We start from the raw sequence: 18183 nt of genomic DNA on the forward strand, positions 1-18183 counted from the left end.
TACCAAGCTCCTGGCTTTAGCCTGGCCCAGTCCTGGTCGTTAAGGCTTCTTAGGGACTGTACTAGTGGATGGAAGTGCTCTTTCTCCCTCCCTCTCTCTCTCTGTCTCTCTCTCTCCCTCCCACTTCTCCCCCACCTCAATCCATAGCTCTGCCTTTAAAATAATCTTTTTTTCAAAAAGGGGTTAAATGTACAGCAGTACTATACAGTTCCTTGCATATTGCAAAGCATACTAAAAATAAAGGCATTATTATCACAAAAATGTAACATATTATTACAAATTGATTCATAAGAGGTAATCCACCTACACATTTTAATGGCTTAGTCATTTTCTATATGCATACTGTCACACACGGTATTCAGATTACTTCAGGATGAACATTTCCACGTTTCTTGCTTTAGAACACAGTCATGTTTGGGATGCAGCTCGTGCTGCTGCTATTCTGAGCCCTTTGGGAATGGGGATGTTACTATTTCCTCAAAGGTTACAGCTCCCAAGGGAAAATGATTAAGCTATACATTGCTGCTGTAATTACCGGGATGTAGAATCTGGGTTCTAAGGAAGAAAAAGTGACAAGATCTAAAAGGTAGATTCAGACACAGAGAAAATTTTTTGTTATTTTTGAAATTGCTAACATTTTGTACTGTTAAAATTGATTACAAGAGTAATGATAAAGAAATAATAAGACATCAAACAAGGACACTGTGCAGTTTAATATTTTTATCTGTTGCTTCTTAATCTACTACAAAAAATTTCACAATGCAACACTTTTAAATAGCTGCTTTGTTCCTTTCTTCGGTTGCTTCTTCTTTAGGCAACAATGGATCAACCTTCAACAGCAAACCTTCACTTGTTGAGCTACGAAGGAAAGCTCGTACCACAAAGGGACCTGGAAACAAAAGCAGAATCAGCTTTAACTTTATTTCATAGATTCCCAAGGAGCAAATACAAAAACATAACATGAAATCAAATAGGGGAGCCGGTGCTGTGGTACAGCGGGTTAATGCCCTGGCCTGAAGCGCTGGCATCCCATATGGGTGCCGGTTCGAGTCCTGGCAGTTCCTCTTCTGATCCATCTCTCTGCTACGCCCTGGGTGGGCAGAGAAGATGGCCGGAGTCCTTGGGCCCCTGCGCCCACGTGGGAGACCGGGAGGAGGCTCCTGGCTCCTGGCTTCGGATCAGCGGTGAACCATCAAATGGAAGACCTCTGCCTCTCTCTGTGTAACTCTGACTTTCAAATAATAAATAAATAAATCTTTAAAAAAAATAAATCAAATAGGGCTCACATCATATTTTCAGGTTAATAGTACTGTATTACTGAACTAGTATTTTATTCTGTAAGAAAGGAAAGATAGTTCCATTTATAGAGTATAAGACAAACTAGCTATATTCTAGAATATGAGAGATTTAACCTTGAAGCTGCATATACTCACTAATAATTCATTTTAGTCCAGAAGATGATCACTTGGAATTCATTTTATTGCAAAGTCAACAGTGAGGAGAGCAGGTGGTGATATTTACATTTGACAAAAATATTATAAATATTTATTTAAAAGCACAGATGCTACTTCTGTGTTACCAAACAGTTGGTAAAATTACCTAAAAATTCAGTCTTTCCACAAAAACAACATTAAGGGGCTTCACTTAAAATAGGAAAAGGGGGGCTGGCACTTTGGCATAGTGGGCTGTAGCGCCGGCTTCCAATATGGGTGCCGGTTTGATTCCCAGCTGCTCCTCTTCCGATCCAGCTCTCTGCTGTGGACTGAGAAAGCAGTGGAAGACAGCCCAAGTGCTTGGGCCCCTGTATCCAAGTGGGAGATCCAGAGGAGGCTCCTGGCTCCCGGCTTTGGATCAGCCCAGCTCCACATTTTGCAGCCATATGGAGAGTGAGCCAGCAGATGGAAGACCTTCCTCTCTGTCTCCCTCTCAGTGTCTGTAACTGCCTCTTAAATAAACAAAAATCTTAACAAAAAAAAAAAGAGAGAGAGAAAAGAAAACAACATTGCCTAGAGGACTGGCTATACATCAACCCACTCCTGCTACAGTCTTAGAAGATCCTAAACTGAAATCTAAGTTCTCTGTGGTACAGCCAGCATTGTGGCATAGTACGTAAAGTGGCAACCTGTGATGCTGGCATCCCATATGGGCAGCAGGTCCAGCCCTGGATGCTCCACTTCTGATCCAACTGCCTGCTAATGGTCTGGGAAAAGGCAGCGGAAGATGGCCCAAGTGCTTGGGCCCCTGCCACTCATGTGGGGAGAGAGACCCGGATGAAGCTCTTGGCTCCTGGCTTTGGCCTGGCTCCAACACAGCCACTGAAGCCATCAGATGGGAAATGAACCAACAGATGGAAGCTCTCTCTGTAACACTGACTTTCAAATAAATCTTAAAAAAAAAGTTCTCCATGGAATATAAGAATGCACATGCAGGGGTCAGCATTATGACCCCGTAGGTTAAACCATAGCCTGCAGCTCAGGGTGCCACTTTGAGCCCAGCTGCTCTGCTTCCATTCCAACTCCCTGCTAATGTACCTGGGAAAGCAGCAGAAGATGGCCCAAGTGCTTGGGTCCCTGACACCCACATGGGAGTCCTGGATGGAGCTCCACGTTTCCTGGCTGCAGCCTGGCCCAGCCCTGGCCATGTGGTCATTTAAGGAGTGAACCAGTAGATAGAAGACCTCTCTCTTTCTGTGTCATTCTGCCTTTCAAATCAGTAAAACAAATCTTTAAAGAAAATAAAGGAATTCTGTACACATACAATTACTAAGTACTATAGCCATGTTTATGACAAAATAATTTTTAACAAATGAGGTATTTATACAAGTGTGTCTGACTCCCTAAGAAGGCAAAAAAAATTTTAATTTTCATTTTTAATTTTTAAATATGGATTTATTTATCTGAAAGGCAGAATGATAGAAAGAATGACAGAAGGAGAGATCTTCTATCTGCTGATTTGTTCCCCAAATGGCTACAACAGCCAGAGCTGCTTTCCAAGGCACATCAGCAGGGAGCTGGATCGGAAACAGAACAGCTAGAATTCAAACCAGCACTCAAATATGGGACGCTGGCGTCACAAGCAGTGGCTTTAACCCATTGTGCCAAGACACAGGACTCAAAAAACAGCTTTTTAAACTGTAAACACAGTTACAAAGCTAAAGCTGACCAAGAGTAAACCTAGACATGAACAATCAACTGAGTATAACAGATCCATGCTTGGTTCAACCATCCAAGTGGGAAATTCATCTGAGGAAATAATATGAATGGTATATAAGGCAATAATAAAGGCACCAGACCAGCCTATGTTCTATGTTCTACCCTATAGTACTTAGACATCTCAGTTAAGGTTAGTAATTCCCCATAAAATCATGACATTGATAAGAAGTGACTCTCATATGATAAAAATCAACCTTTTTCTTTTAAAAGGTAAATAAGATCAAGAGGAGCACGTGCTTGGCACAGCAGATCTGCTGCTTGGAACACCTGCATCCTATATCCGAGTGGCCGCTTTGAGTCCTAGCTCCACTTCTGATCCAGCTCCTTGCTAATGTGTACCCTGGGAGGCAAGGGATGATGGCTCAAATACTTGGGTTTCCCACACCCTCACTGGAGACCTGAATAGAGCTCCAAGCACCTGGTTTCAGCCTGGCCCAGTACTGGCTATAGTAGGCATTTGGAGAGAACGAGTAGATGGAAGATCAATTTCTCTCTCACTCTGCCTTTCAAATAAAATGAAAATAAATTTTTAAAAATGTAAAAATCATGAGACAATAGGAATTCCTTGGAGAATTTCATTTTTATTTATTTAAACCCTGGAAATATGGTTGCTATTGTATTTGTATGTTAACTTGATTGTTTTAATACTTTACATTTTTTAAAGCATCATACGCCTATAGGAAAGTTTAAGCCTACCTTCAACAAATCGCTTACCCAAATTCAGTGGTCTGTGCCTACACACTTCGTTAATAACTGCTTGCAAATTGGCGGCTATCTGTTCACTTGACATGTCCAGCTGAAAGGAAAGGATACACATAATGATGGGGAAATACAATGAATAACTATTGGTATTTATTCTAGACATAATGTAAATTGCCTACAAAGAGATTCTACTGTGAAAGGGAAAAACCTCCCTTACTCTTCTTTCACAATGCTACATTTACATGTCTTTACATGTCAAGATTTGACTATCTTATAGAACATATTACAGCAAAGATTTATGCTTAAGTTTTTCTCCTGAGATTCCTCGGTGTCCAAGCAAATTCCCCAAAGCATATCCTAGATGCAGACTATTATCCAGAGTCAAGAAGCTCTGCTAAAGTGCCAACTTTAGAAACATTCTATACAATAACAATTATCTTACCAAAAAACTACAGGAAGTAAATATATAGTGATTGAGTCCGAACTAATATCTCTAAACTCAACTAACATGCTTGAAAAATCCTCATGCATTGTCGCTCCCCGTTTTCGTGGAGGAACGACACAGGACCCTGCGCTGTTCTTTCGTCTGCTCGGCCCTCCCCGGGTTTGCTGCTGGTTCTTCCCGGGTTGGCTACTATCCCTTCCACCTCCATGGAAGGGCGGTTCCCCCTGGCCACTTTCCCCACTTCCGCAGGGGAGCGGCACACCGCCGGCCGGCTTTCTCTCGGGGGCTGCACAGGTGTTCCCTCAGATGTTCCCCTTAGATGTTCCCCATAGATGTTCCTGGTGCATGCCGTCTCTCTCCTCCTTTATAGTCCTCCTCCGCCAATCCCAACTCAGCTGCCCACACGCTGAGCACACCGCTCTCCTCCAATCAGGAGCAGCTCCTGCAGCTTGTCAAGTTGGTGAGAGGCAGCTGGGTAGAAGCTGTTTACTCCTCTCCCAGCGCCATATTGTGGGAGAGCAGATGCATAGAATAAGTCTTAATTCCAGTAACTCAGTCCAGTCCGGATTGCTCCCCACAATGCATGTCATCCAAATTTGATGAAAGTTATTCTACCTAAATAGGAATAGAAGTTCAATCAGTTACATTATACTGAATGTTTATAGGATTCTGCATTGTGCCAAATGGATAAATTTTTTTAATTCAGATAAAATTTATAAGAGCAAAACTGGAAAAAATTACAGAGTAAAAAGTTCAAACAAATTTTTGTTTTTAACAACTCTGCGACCAGGTGAAAAATGTGTTACTGTAAACAAAAAGAGAATTCCTCCTGAAAAAACTTCTCTAATCATCACCAAAGAGTACTTATTTGACACCACCAGGATGTAGCACCAAACACTAAATGAGAAACTTTAGATGTTACTGGAGGAATTCTTACTTTATGCTAATCCATAAGTGGGGAGTTCTAAAAGGAAAAAAAAATCAAATCAATGCTTGGTTCACCTTGTTAAGTCCACTGGCCTTAGAGATTTAATTTGATTTGAGGCAAGTGGTTTACTGGTAAAAGTTTCTTAAAGATTTTATGTTAAAAAGAAAACACAGGGCTGGAACTATGGTATAGTGGGTAAAGCCACCACCTGCAGTGCTGGCATCCCATATGGGCCCTGATTCGAATCCCAGCTCCTCCACTTCTGATCCAGCTCTCTGCTATGCCCTGAGGAAGCAGGAGAAGATGGCCCAAATCCTTGGGCTCAGCACCCACATGCAAGATCCGGAAGAAGCTCCAGGCTCCTGGCTTTGGATCGGCTCAGCTCCAGCCATTGTGGCCATTTGGGGGGTGAACCAACACCTCTCTCTCTCTCTGCCTGTCTCTGCCTCTCTGTAACTCTGCCTTTCAAATAAATAAATAAATCTTTAAAAAAAAAAAAAACACACACACAAGATATCAACATGCATCCTCACCTTGCTTCCCTCTCTTAATTCTCCATTTTACTTCAAATTGTTCTGTTTCCTATTATCAACTGACGTGACTGTCATCTCTTAAGTTCCTTTACCCTTTGTTAAACATCCATTTCAACCTTAAATTTGGTAAACAGATACATGAAAAAGATGTATAAAATATCTCTTTTAATAGTGATGATCTATACTGTTATACTAAACTCCAATTTTTTTACAGCCTTATATTGCCATTCCAGCAGTAAGCAAAGTAAAAACATATTGTTTAGAAATGGAAAATAATTATTTCCCCTGCAACTTTCATTATTAGGAAGTCCTCAACGATTTTAATTTTTTTTAAAAAAATACAGAAGTTTTGAAATAGTTTATACTTTTGATCAACTTTTAACACCTCTTATCTTTATTACCGTGCTGAAATCAGACTGTCCCTTAGGTTTCCTCTTGAAGTCCCAGAAATTCAAAAGCTCTTTGCTTTAACAATAGGTACCAGCCACAAAGTTCTAATCACATCTTTCAAAGTTCCTGTTTTCTCTGCTCCAAGTCATTGCAGCCACTTGGGGAATGAACCAGCAGATGCACTGCGTTTCTCTCTCTCTCTCTCTGTCCCTCCCTCTTTCCCTCCCTCCCTCCCTCCATGTGTGTGTGTATGTGTGTGTGTGTGTGTGTTCCTCTCTATAACTCTGCCTTCCAAATAAACAAATAAATCTGAGGGGGCAAAGATGAAGAAGGAAAAATCTAACCTTGGAACCAAACAGGAGCATGACTGAAATATCAACAGGCCAGAGCCCTTTCAAAAGTAAGAAGTCCACTGACCATGGAAATTCAATGTGAAGCCCATCTTACTAAACTTTATTATAAATGGCCTGATTGCAATCCCCTCAAATCAGAACTTGACAGTTCTCTGCACACCAGTGTGGTGGAATGAGAAGGCCATGCCAAGATGGCCACTGGCAAGCGAGCATCAGTTACTCAGCAATGGCTTTGGAAACCCCCTGGGGAACCACCTGGCAACGGCGCCTGCCTGGCAACAGGCTGTGATTGGTTAGGGCATAAACTGCCCCTTGACCAAATTGGCTGCCATGGCTATATAAGCTGCTGTACCAACTGAAATAAACGAGTCTGCGAGCTGCTAGCCTCTGGCCCACTTTCACCCGACTCCCAGGGTCTGTGTGGTGGCTCCACGCCTCTTGCCCCCACCACGCTCTTCCTCTTGGAACGAATCCACAGCAACACACTAGCTTTTTCTAAATAATCTATGAAACCTTCCCCATACCCCTTTTCAAGGAAGAAGATTTGTGTCCTATCGCTGTCTCTAAGCCAGTAAGAAATAATAAGAATGCCTTTCTCAAAAGATCAGTGTCACGGACTGGTGTATGTGCACATCAGACAGCAGACCTAACCTGGCTCAGTAACATGCCCTCTACTGAATTGTAAAATATATTTATGATCATAATAGTTAATTTTATTTCTTTAGATACTATGCAAAACATGGAAAAGTTATATATTTAATGGGCATTATTATGGTTATTTAAGTGACTACTGGTGACAATCAGTACTCAGCTATGTACAGAAACAAACTCTATGCATGCACCAGCTTTATTAAAACTTCCAGAGGCAGGCATTTGGTCTAGAGGCTAAGACACCTGTCACCCACACTGCAATGCCTGGATTTGATTCTCACATCAGCTTCCTGCTGATGCAGACCCTAGGAGGCAGCTAATGGCTCAAGTGATTGGGTTTCTGCCATCCACATGACAGACCTGAATTGAGTTCCTAGCTGTTGTGGACAAATGGGGAATAAGTCAGCAGATAGAATCTCTCTCTCCATCTCAAATAAAAATTTCTAAAGGTTAGCATATGAAATTGACAGTGATGTCAACAGAGCAATGCTTACAAGCTTTGATACATCTCAGCTACTCTACACTTCCAAAACAGCTTTCCTATGCAGCAGCATCTGGCGGCCTTAAGGCGGCTGAGATGATTTAAAAAAAAAAAAAAAAAGACTTATTGATTTTGAGAAGTGGGAGGAGACTCTTCTATCTGCTGTTCACTCCCCAAAAAGGCTGCAACAGCAGGGGCTGGTCCAGGCCAAAGCCAGGAGCCCAAAACTCCATCTGGGTCTACCTTGTGAGTGGCAAGCCCAAGCACTTGGGCCATTCTCCACTGATTTCCCAGGCACATTAGCAGGGAACAGCCAGGATTTGATCTGGTGCCCATATGGGATGCCAGTGCTGCAGGCAGCAACTTAACCCACTACACCACAACAGCAGCCCTTGGGGTGATGATTTTTGAGGAGAGGATGGTATCTGTTTCACTGTCAATAGCAGAGTGCATGCCAACAGCAGGAAGAAAAAAGGAAGAGGCTGACACAGAAGGGGACATTGAAATGTGTAAACGCTGTATTGGAACGCACACCAGTCATGACACTGTCTTTTCATCTTCTGTGTTCAGCTAGAATGTCCACTGCAGAGCAGACACACTCCTTTTTCTGCAGCACAATGTTTTCAGGAAAAGACTGCTTACTGCACCCTGCCTTCTGCTGGATCTGGTAAGGCACTTTCACCAAACACGTCATGGGAAAGGCTCAGTGAATGCAGGCAAACACGATGTCTCTCTGCCTTAACTCTCAGATTTTCCCCTTTCCATGTAATTCCTAACCTTCATTTTCAATTACTTTCTTACAGTATGAGAAAACTAAAAGTCAGTGGCCCTGAGCCACTTTCTGTCCCTTTAAAGTGCACTTGTTATATTTCCTCTCAGGCAAAATGTACTCAGGAACATGTCCACTGCAGTGATTCTCAAGCATTGGTAGGTCAGCAAACCAAACTCCAGGAAGATGCGCACACACACACAAAAATTTAGCCAGTGCTTTCAGAGTCTTCATGGATTCTCAGCTTATAAGAAAGGAGAAGACAGAAGACAGACATCAAAGGACAGCACCTCAGTTAAAAAGGGTCCCAGGGCCAAACCTTCAGAACTGCCAATACAGAAGTAAAATGATTCAAATATTGTGAAGGACTAAGGATTAAAGTGTGTAAAAAGGATTTTTATATTTTATAGAGGCAGAACTAAAAAAGCAAAGCAAAGTACACATCTATGATTCTTAAGCACACACATGTTCATACATCAGTGGCCGCTTCTGCTCCTGGGAATGCTGTGACAGTTTTTAGTTGACTGATCCCAACTGGAAACTGCAGAGAAGGCTGCCACTTTGGATAAGCACCTACTAAACTATCTGACCTACAAAATCCCTTCCAAATGCAATAGTATAAAATTAAAGTATGGCTTGGCAAGTCGTTTCCACAGATGGGTCCATACTCTTAACATGCATGACTCCTAACTGTCTAAACCCAGAAAAGAAAGGTAATCCAGGTGCCAACATTATGGCATAGCAGGTTGAAGCCATGGCTTATAACACCAGCATCTCCTATCAGAGTACTGGTTCAAGTCCTGGCTACTCACTTCCTGCTAATGCATCTGGGAAGAGTGATGATGGCCCAAGTGTTTGGGCCTCTGCTACTCATAAGAGAACTGGATGAAAATCCTGGCTCCTGGTTTTAGCCTGGCCCAGATCTGACTGTTCTAATGGTTTGGGAAGTAAACCAGCGGATGAAAGATACTCGTCTCTCTCTCAATCTCTTAGTGTCTGCCTCTCTTCCCCACTTCTCTCTATTACTTTGCCTTTCAAATAAATAATAATTGATTGTTGGGTGATTGCTTTGGACCAAGCTCTGTTCTAAGCATGTCATTCATTTCTCCCAAGAACACTGTAAGGTAGGTGCCATTATCACTTCTCAATTACAACTAGAAACTGAGACTTAGGAAATGTTGACACTTATCCAAGGGTACACATATGGTAAGGAGAGGCTCTGCAGCTCTGTGTATGAGCTCCTAACTTAGCAGACAAAACTGGGTATGAACCTCACTTCTACCACTTGCTAGCTTGTAACCCTGCACACAGCTATTATGCATGGGTGATCCTTATGAAAATAAAGTCTTCGTTCTCTGAAAAACACAAATGAGTTGTTGTAAACTAAAGGGAGAAAAGAGAAAATAGAGAGATACTAAAAGGAAAAGAACACGCACTTAAGAGAGAAGTGTGGGCCAGTGCTGTGGTGCAGAAGGTTAAGCCTCCACCTGCAGTTCTGCCATCCCATATGGGCGCCAGTTCAAGTCCCAGCTGCTCCACTTCCAATCCAGCTCCCTGCTAATGTGCCTGGGAAAGCAGCCGAGCACAGCACAGGGAATTGGGCAGGGAACTGGGCCCCTGCCATCCACATGGGAGACCCAGATGGAGCTCCTGGCTCCTGACTTCCACCTGGCCCATTGTAGCCATTTGAGAAGCGAAGCAGTAGATGGAAGGTATCTCCCCCAACCTTTCAAATAAATAAATAAATCTTTAAAAAAAATAAAAAAAAAAAAAGAGAAGAACTGGGGGCCAGCATTGTAGTGTAGGTGTTAAGACACAACCTGACACTGGCAGCCTATTTGAGCTGATTCCAATTCAACTCCTTGCTAATGTGCTTGGGAAAGCAGCAGAAGATGGCCCGAGCACCTAGGTCCCCAACACCCACAGGGGAGACCCAGATAGTTTCTGACTCCTGGCCTTGGCCCAGCCTAGGCTCAGCTATTGTGGCCATTTGGGAAATAAATCAATAGTTGGAAGAGATATCTGTCTGTCTTTCCCTCTCTCTGTTAACTCTGCTTTTCAAATAAGTAAATCTTTAAAAAGAAAAAAAAGAAGAAATTCAATTTTTCTCTCCACCTAAGGAGTTTTTCACTACTTTAATTTTTAGATTATTTTTGTTTATTTGAAAGACAGAGTTACACAGAAAGGAGGACAGAGAGAGATACAGATCTTCCATCTGCTGGTTCATGCCACAACAGCCGGGGCTGGGTCAGGCTGAAGCCAGGAACCCCAAGTTTCTTCTAGGTCTCTCACATAGGTGCAGGGGCCCAAGCACTTGGGCCACTTTCCACTGCTTTTCCAGGCACATTAGCAAGGAGCTGGATCAGAAGTAGAGCTAAAACAGGAGAGGGAGGAGGAAGGGGGTAGAGTGAGTGAGAAGACGGGTATGGTGGGAAGAATTACTATGTTCCTAATGTTGTATTTATGAGATATATACCAAAAAAAAAAAAAAAAGTGAAGCTAAAATAAATTTAAAAGGGGGGGGGGGGTTGGAATGCTGGTGTTGTGGTGTAGTGGGTTAAAGCCTCAGCCTGAAGCTAGCATTCCATATGAGCACTGGTTCAAGTCCTGGCCGCTCTACTTCTGATCCAGCTCCCTGCTAATGCTGCCTGGGAAAGCAGCATCAGATAACCCAAGTCTTTGGGCCCCTGACTCCTTCTTTGCAACAGCTTAGCTCTGACTGTCGTGTCCATCTGGGGATTTAACCAGCGGATGGAAGATACCTCCCTCTCTCTCTCTCTCTCTCTCTCTCTACCTCCCTCTGTAACTCTTTCAAATAAATAAAATGAATCTTTAAAAAAAATAAAAAAGAAGTGGACCAGGGTTGGTGCTGTGGCGTAGTGGACAAAGCCACTATCTGCAGTGCCAGCATCTGATATGGGTGCCAGTTCGAGACCCGGCAGCTCCACTTCCAATCCAGCTCTCTGCTATGGCCTGGGAAAGCAGTAGAAGATGGACCAAGTCCTTGGGCTCCTACACCTGCATGGGAGATCTGGAAGAAGCTCTTGGCTCCTGGCTTTGGACTGGCACAGCTCCGGCCATTGCAACCATTTGGGGAGTGAACCAGCAGATGGAAGACTTCTCTCTCTCTCTCTCTCTCTCTCTCTCGGTCTCTCTGTCTCTGTCTCTCTCTCTGCCTCTCCTTCTCTCTGTGTAACTCTGACTTTCAAATAAATAAATGTCTTAAAAAAAAAAAAAAAAGAAGTGATGGACTAACCTGGTCTTGAACTGGTGGTCAGAGATAGGATGCTGGCATTGCAGATGTAAGCTTAACCTGCAATGCAACAAAAGTCAGCTCCTTACTTTCCTAATTTTCAAATGTTAACAACATACAACTGAGCAAAGTTATATAGGCGCTATTCTTTGTCAGACATCATGCTGGGGATCAGAAACAAAAAGATAAGTAAGATATAGACACTAGCCTCAAGGAAATTACAGTCTTGTCACTAACGTGCAACGTGACAGGTGCCACTCAAAGTAGATGAACAAAGTACTACAAAGGCACAGAGGAAGAAGTGACAAGAGGGCTGCACAAAGGTGATATTCAAGCTGAGTCTTAATGGATGAAGAATTTTGAAGGACAAAGTAGGTCTTGTAGGCAGTGAGACCAACATGAAGTAATGAGAGAACAAGGCAGACCTGCTGACTATGAGGTGGCCCATTTATCTAGGGGACAGACATGACTGAAGAGGATGAGGTTCAAGCCCCTCCTGCCTGCCCGACAAAGGTTATGCAGAGGCAGATGCTACTCAGGCCTACCTCACTGTTACAGTAAGGGCTGTGGGGCTACCCTCTGTCATCAGAACTCCTGATTTATCAAGAACTGTCAGAATCTGGATTTCCATGTGATACTGTCTACTTTGTACAGGCTAATTCAATAAAATAAAACCACTGTTTGGGCCCAACAGGAGGACAAATTTAGTCTGCAAGCTGCCAATTTGTAACTCTATTCTTCAGAGTCCACCACTGAAAACAGCAGGAAGTACTGAGTTTGAACCTAAGATAGTGATCTGAAACTAGACTGCAAGGGAATTTAGATGTTCAGGTAAAGATTTTAGGACATATCCTATCAGTGGTAAGAAGACGTTTAATGTTTCTAAGGAGACAAATCGTTTATCTGATCTGTTTTAGAAAGAATTCTAGAGGGAGGGTGTAAAACAGGACTTGGCAAATGTGCTTTGTAAATGGTATGATGATAAATATTTTGGGTTTTGCAAGCCAAATGGGCTCTGCCACACTACTCAACACTGCTGCTGTAGTGCAAAACAAGCCATAGACAAAATATAAGCAAGTGAGTGCCACGGTATTCCAAAAACAATTTTATTACAAAAACAGGTGTGGTGCCAGACTTGACCCATGGTCCACAGTTTGCTGACCTCTTCTACATAGAAGACATATCAAAGGATGCTTGAGGAAGTTCACGAGCAAACAGCCATCAAATTTTGCTAAAGCAAGGATATTTTCTGCTTTGCATTTTTTTATTTAAAAGAAAGTTTTGTTGGACACTGATAAACTTTCAGTTTCCTATTATGCATCTACTATGTTGACAATGCAAAATACACGCCGGCGCCGCGGCTCACTAGGCTAATCCTCCACCTAGTGGCGCCGGCACACCGGGTTCTAGTCCCGGTCGGGGCGCCGGATTCTGTCCCGGTTGCCCCTCTTCCAGGCCAGCCCTCTGCTGTGGCCAGGGAGTGCAGTGGAGGATGGCCCAAGTGCTTGGGTCCTGCACTCTCATGGGAGACCAGGAGAAGCACCTGGCTCCTGCCATCGGATCAGCGCGGTGCGCCAGCCGCAGCGCACCAGCCGTGGTGGCCATTGGAGGGTGAACCAACAGCAAAAGGAAGACCTTTCTCTCTGTCTCTCTCTCTAACTATCCACTCTGCCTGTCAAAAAAAAAAAAAAAAAAAAAAACTCATGGAAAATGGAATTAAATGATAAATTTATAAAAAAATACATATTTTGCATTGCTAAGAATTGTATGGCCATTTAAAATAAAAGTAGGAAAAGTGCTTAGCGATGATTTCCAAAGCTGCTATAAATTTTGAGAACACTTGAAACAAGTTTCTTTAGGGCTTATGACCAAGGCTCAAATTTAAAAGCAAAAAGGCATTGGAGGCTGGCGCTGTGGCATGGTGGACTGGACCTCCATCTGCAGTGCAGGCATCCGATATGGGATGTTCCGGGTGCTCCTTTTCCAATCCAGCCCCCAGCTTATGGCCTGAGAAGTTCATGGAAAACAGCCCACGTCCTTGGGTCCCTGTACCCTCATGGGAGACCTGGAAGAAGCTCTTGGCTTCTGGCTTCAGATCAGCCCAGCTCCAGCTGTTGCAGCCATTTAAGCAGTGAACCAGTGGATGGAAGATTTCTCTCTCTCACTCGGTAACTCTGCCTCTCAAATAAATAAATAGTTTAAAAATAAACAAATAAAAGCAAAAAGGCATTTTAGTGGCCTACATTCTAAAGCAGGATGTCAACAATTAAGGTCACCAAAAAAGTTAACACCCACCCAAAACAGAAGAAGGAGCCAAATGAGGAGGCAGGGCTTCACAAGAAAGGAAGACTGGCTGGTCGAATATGCACTATGTAGAGTACATAAAACCAGTATACTGGAGATAGCCAGAAAAGTAGCAACAACCAAGATGGGCACCGCAAATGGGAACAGACAGGTAAGTAGAGGCATTTGTGATTTCCCCTTAGTCCCCTCCTAGGCCTCTACGACAGAAAAGTTAGGCCTGGAAAAGGCACTGGGGCAAGGTACCTTAGAACGGAGCACTGGAAAGTCTACAGTGGGAGAAGCCTGAAGGTATAATAAATCTTCCCAACTTCAGGACACAGAACTGTAAAAACCTGGCACCAAAATGGGAAAGCGAGCTCTTCAGATATGGAATTAGAGTTTGAACTAGTTCAAGCTGACAGTCACAGGAACTAGTTCTGTTTAAACTGGCAACGCCTAACAGAAAAGGGAAATTGTACAGGGCACAGTTGTAAGCAGAGAATGGAAAAAACTATTCACATTTATACTTCACTAAAATCAGACTTTTCAGTAAACAGCTATACATTTATACAAAGACACAAAATATATTCTCTGTGTATGAGAGATGTGGATTTATGTTCATGGGATGATACTATACTATTAAATAATGAGATATCAGAAACAATCTAAATATACAACAAAAATAAGTTTCATTAAGTTATATATCCACATAACAGGCTATAAAACAGCTTTTAGAGTGATACTTTGCAACAACTTTAAAGACAAGAGAAAATATGGTCAAGGAAAAGAACACAAAACAATATATAACAGCAATTACATAATCAAAAAATGCAGAGAACGAGCAGTAATGAAAAGTACTAAAATGTTACCAGTGATTACTGGAATGCTGAATGATTTATATATTCCTATCTATGATATTCATTATGTTTTAAACATTTTATTATGTACATTCATTATCTCCTAATAAAAAAATTAGCTCTAGATTAGCATTTAAAATTACAAAACCATCCCTTAAAGACACTCCCAAAAAAGTTTAGTTTATCTCTTCATAAATAGCACAAAATAAGAATTTATCTCACTGTTGGTACTGGGAAACAGACCCAAATTCCCTTCCCAACAACTACTAGAGCTTGTAACAAGCCAATTATTGCTGTTACATGTTCACTTGTTAAAAAAAAATATTTATTTATATGAAAGGCAGACTTAGAGAGGAAGGAAAGACAGACAGACAGACAGAGATCTTCCATCCACTGATTCACTACCCAAATGGCTGTAACAACCAGGGCTGGACCAGGCCAAAGCCAGGAGCCAAGAGCTTCTTCTGGTCTCCTACTTATTTTTAAAATTATATTTTAAAAAATGAAGAGCTAGTAAATCTGACCTTTCAAGTATATGTATAGGTCCATGAATTTTAGCTCCTAATTACATTCTAGTAACAACCATTCCAGTGCAGGATACAGAATCCACAAAGACTGCCCCACGTGATCTCTCTCAGGCAAACACACCCTACCTACTGCTAACCCCTGGGAACAACTGATCTGTCACTAGACTTTTATTTTTTCAAAACTGTGCTATGGGTGGGGGGGTGTTTGGTACAGCACCCAAGATGCCACTTGGGATGCCTACATGCCATATCAGGGTGCCTGGATTCTAGTTCCAGCTCCACTCCCAATTCCAGCTTCTTGCTAATATGCACTCCAGGAAACAGCACATGATGGCTCAAGCAGTTGGGTCCCCACCACACACATGGGAGACTTGAACTGAATTCCCAGTTTCTAGCTACAGCCTAACCTAGCCCTTGCTGCTGCAGGCATCTGGGGAATAAACAGGTAGAAGGAAGATCCCTCTTTTGACTGTCTCTGTCCCTTTCTTTTTACATAAAATGAATAAAATGTTAGAAAACACTGAGGTGTACATTTTATTTTTTTAAATTATTTCATTATTTGAGAGGCGCAGAGAGAGATGGATAGACAGATCCCCCATTTGTTGGCTCACTTCCCAAACCCCTGAAATGGCCAAGACTAGGCCAAGCCAAAGCTGGAAGCCAGAGCACAACCCAGATCTCCTGTGTGGTGCCAGGAACTCAATCACTTGAGCCATCGTCACGCCTTTCGGGGTCTGCATTACCAGGAAGCTGGAGTCAGGAGCTGGAGGCAGTCATCAAATCTCAGCACTTCACTATGGACACGGCTGTCTTAAGTAGCATCTTAACTGCTAGGTCAAACATTTACCCCAATCATTCACTGTTCTTTTGATCAATGATCACTATATTATTGAGTTAATGAGTTAATGCAATGGATTAAACATTAACTGTTTCTCTCAAATAGCATAGTGTTTTTTAAGCTATTATATATCTGTGATAAATATGGATAGTCACACTTTCAATTCCCAAAAGTTCTGGGAAATTATTTTATTTTATAACACCATAGGCAAGAAAACTAGAAGTGATAATAATATTTTTTTTTTGACAGGCAGAGTGGACAGTGAGAGAGAGAGACAGAGAGAAAGGTCTTCCTTTGCCGTTGGTTCACCGTCCAATGGCCCCCACGGCCAGCGCGCTGCGGCCGGCGCACCGCGCTGATCCGATGGCAGGAGCCAGGTACTTATCCTGGTCTCCCATGGGGTGCAGGGCCCAAGCACTTGGGCCATCCTCCACTGCCTTCCCGGGCCACAGCAGAGAGCTGGCCTGGAAGAGGGGCCAACTGGGACAGAATGTGGCGCCCCGACCAGGACTAGAACCCGGTGTGCCGGCGCCGCAAGGTGGAGGATTAGCCTAGTGAGCCGCGGGCCAGCCAATAATATTTTTTTTTAATTCTAACATTCCTACTAGCAAAAAATCCATCCAAAGGATAAACTTAAAATCTTACAAGGATGACTCATCCCAACTAAATATACAGTCGCTCACAATAAACAATCAAAGACAGTCCTGGTACACAATGGATTCTAGGTAAACATTAGTTTCTCCTCTTTTTTGACCTAAAACCCTTTGGGAATCTAAGATGTATTGCAAACCTATTCTATTTTACATTCTATAGATTATTTCCCTCTTTTTATAATTCCCTTATTTATAACACAAATGCTATAGTAGACTAAAAATAGACCAAAAGAAAAGTTTATCATTATTAACTGGAAGGAATGAGGAGAAAGGAGAGAAAGCAGCAGTGAGCCAAGAGCCAATGGGCTGAAGCCTTTTCTCCAGCCACTGTACCTACTTATTATGAACAATAATCCTGCTACCCACTACTCCAGTTTGCTTCCAAATAAGCCTTAAATTTCTGCACTCTATACTAGCTGTACCTTGTTTAATTGAACTAACTCCAACACATTCACATTTCCTGTTCTAACATGTCCACCAAAACTGAGGCCCTCTGATTTCAACACAAGGTTTTACTATGTTTATATTCTCTTGCCCTGAACTTGTTTATTTTTGTTACCGGGTACTTCACCTTTTATCAGCTGCCAGACTGACAATATTCTTGTATCAAAACAATTTACTTTTACATGAGCAAAGCATAGTGATATTCACCTATGAATGGAATATGTCCACAACTTTAATAAGATGAAAAAAAATAGACAACATCAAAGACACTAAACTAAGTAGTTCAAAGCTCCAAATATACTTGAAGCCCAGACAAGAAACAGTAGTAAAGTCAGGTCTTGGCAGGATTTCATATAAACATAAATCTGAGTTGTCCTGCTCTTTTTTTTCTCTATTTAGAAAACAAGCTTAGATTTGATCTGCCAATACCAATACTGTTTACAAGTCATCAAAATGTGGATATTTACATAATTGTTAAAAAAAAAGTATTTTTTTTTCTTTATTACTACTGTAATTTAATGTCAAAGCTAGGCCGCTATATAAATGTATTTATATAATGTATTTTTAAAAGATGTTCTTCATAATGTCAATCATATTTAGGAAATTTTTTTTTTTTTTTTTTTTGGCAGACTGGGTGGACAGTGAGAGAGAGAGAGAGACAGAGAGAAAGGTCTTCCTTTGCCGTTGATTCACCTTCCAATGGCCGCCATGGCCGGCGCACTGCGGCCGGCTGGCGCACCGAGCTGATCTGAAGGCAGGAGCCAGGTGCTTCTCCTGGTCTCCCATGGGGTGCAGGGCTCAAGCACTTGGGCCATCCTCCACTGCACTCCCCGGCCATAGCAGAGAACTGACCTGGAAGAGAGG

General features: G+C 42.4%; 1 protein-coding gene across 2 annotated transcripts in view; it reads right to left on the reverse strand.

The window, feature by feature from the left end:
• Nucleotides 1-694: 694 nt before the first annotated feature.
• The window catches only part of MRPL1 (mitochondrial ribosomal protein L1), a 152461-nt gene continuing 134972 nt past the window's right edge, over nucleotides 695-18183 (reverse strand). For both annotated transcript variants that reach the window (XM_070047985.1, XM_070047986.1), the window contains 2 exons: nucleotides 3927-4008; nucleotides 695-889 (listed from right to left, as the gene is read on the reverse strand). In XM_070047985.1, the coding sequence (XP_069904086.1) occupies nucleotides 771-889; nucleotides 3927-4008 (201 nt within the window). In that variant the 3' untranslated portion in view covers nucleotides 695-770. The remainder of the gene's footprint in view (nucleotides 890-3926; nucleotides 4009-18183) is intronic.

Source organism: Oryctolagus cuniculus, chromosome 8 (assembly GCF_964237555.1).
Source record: "Oryctolagus cuniculus chromosome 8, mOryCun1.1, whole genome shotgun sequence".
In the NCBI taxonomy this organism is placed as follows: Eukaryota; Metazoa; Chordata; class Mammalia; order Lagomorpha; family Leporidae; genus Oryctolagus; species Oryctolagus cuniculus.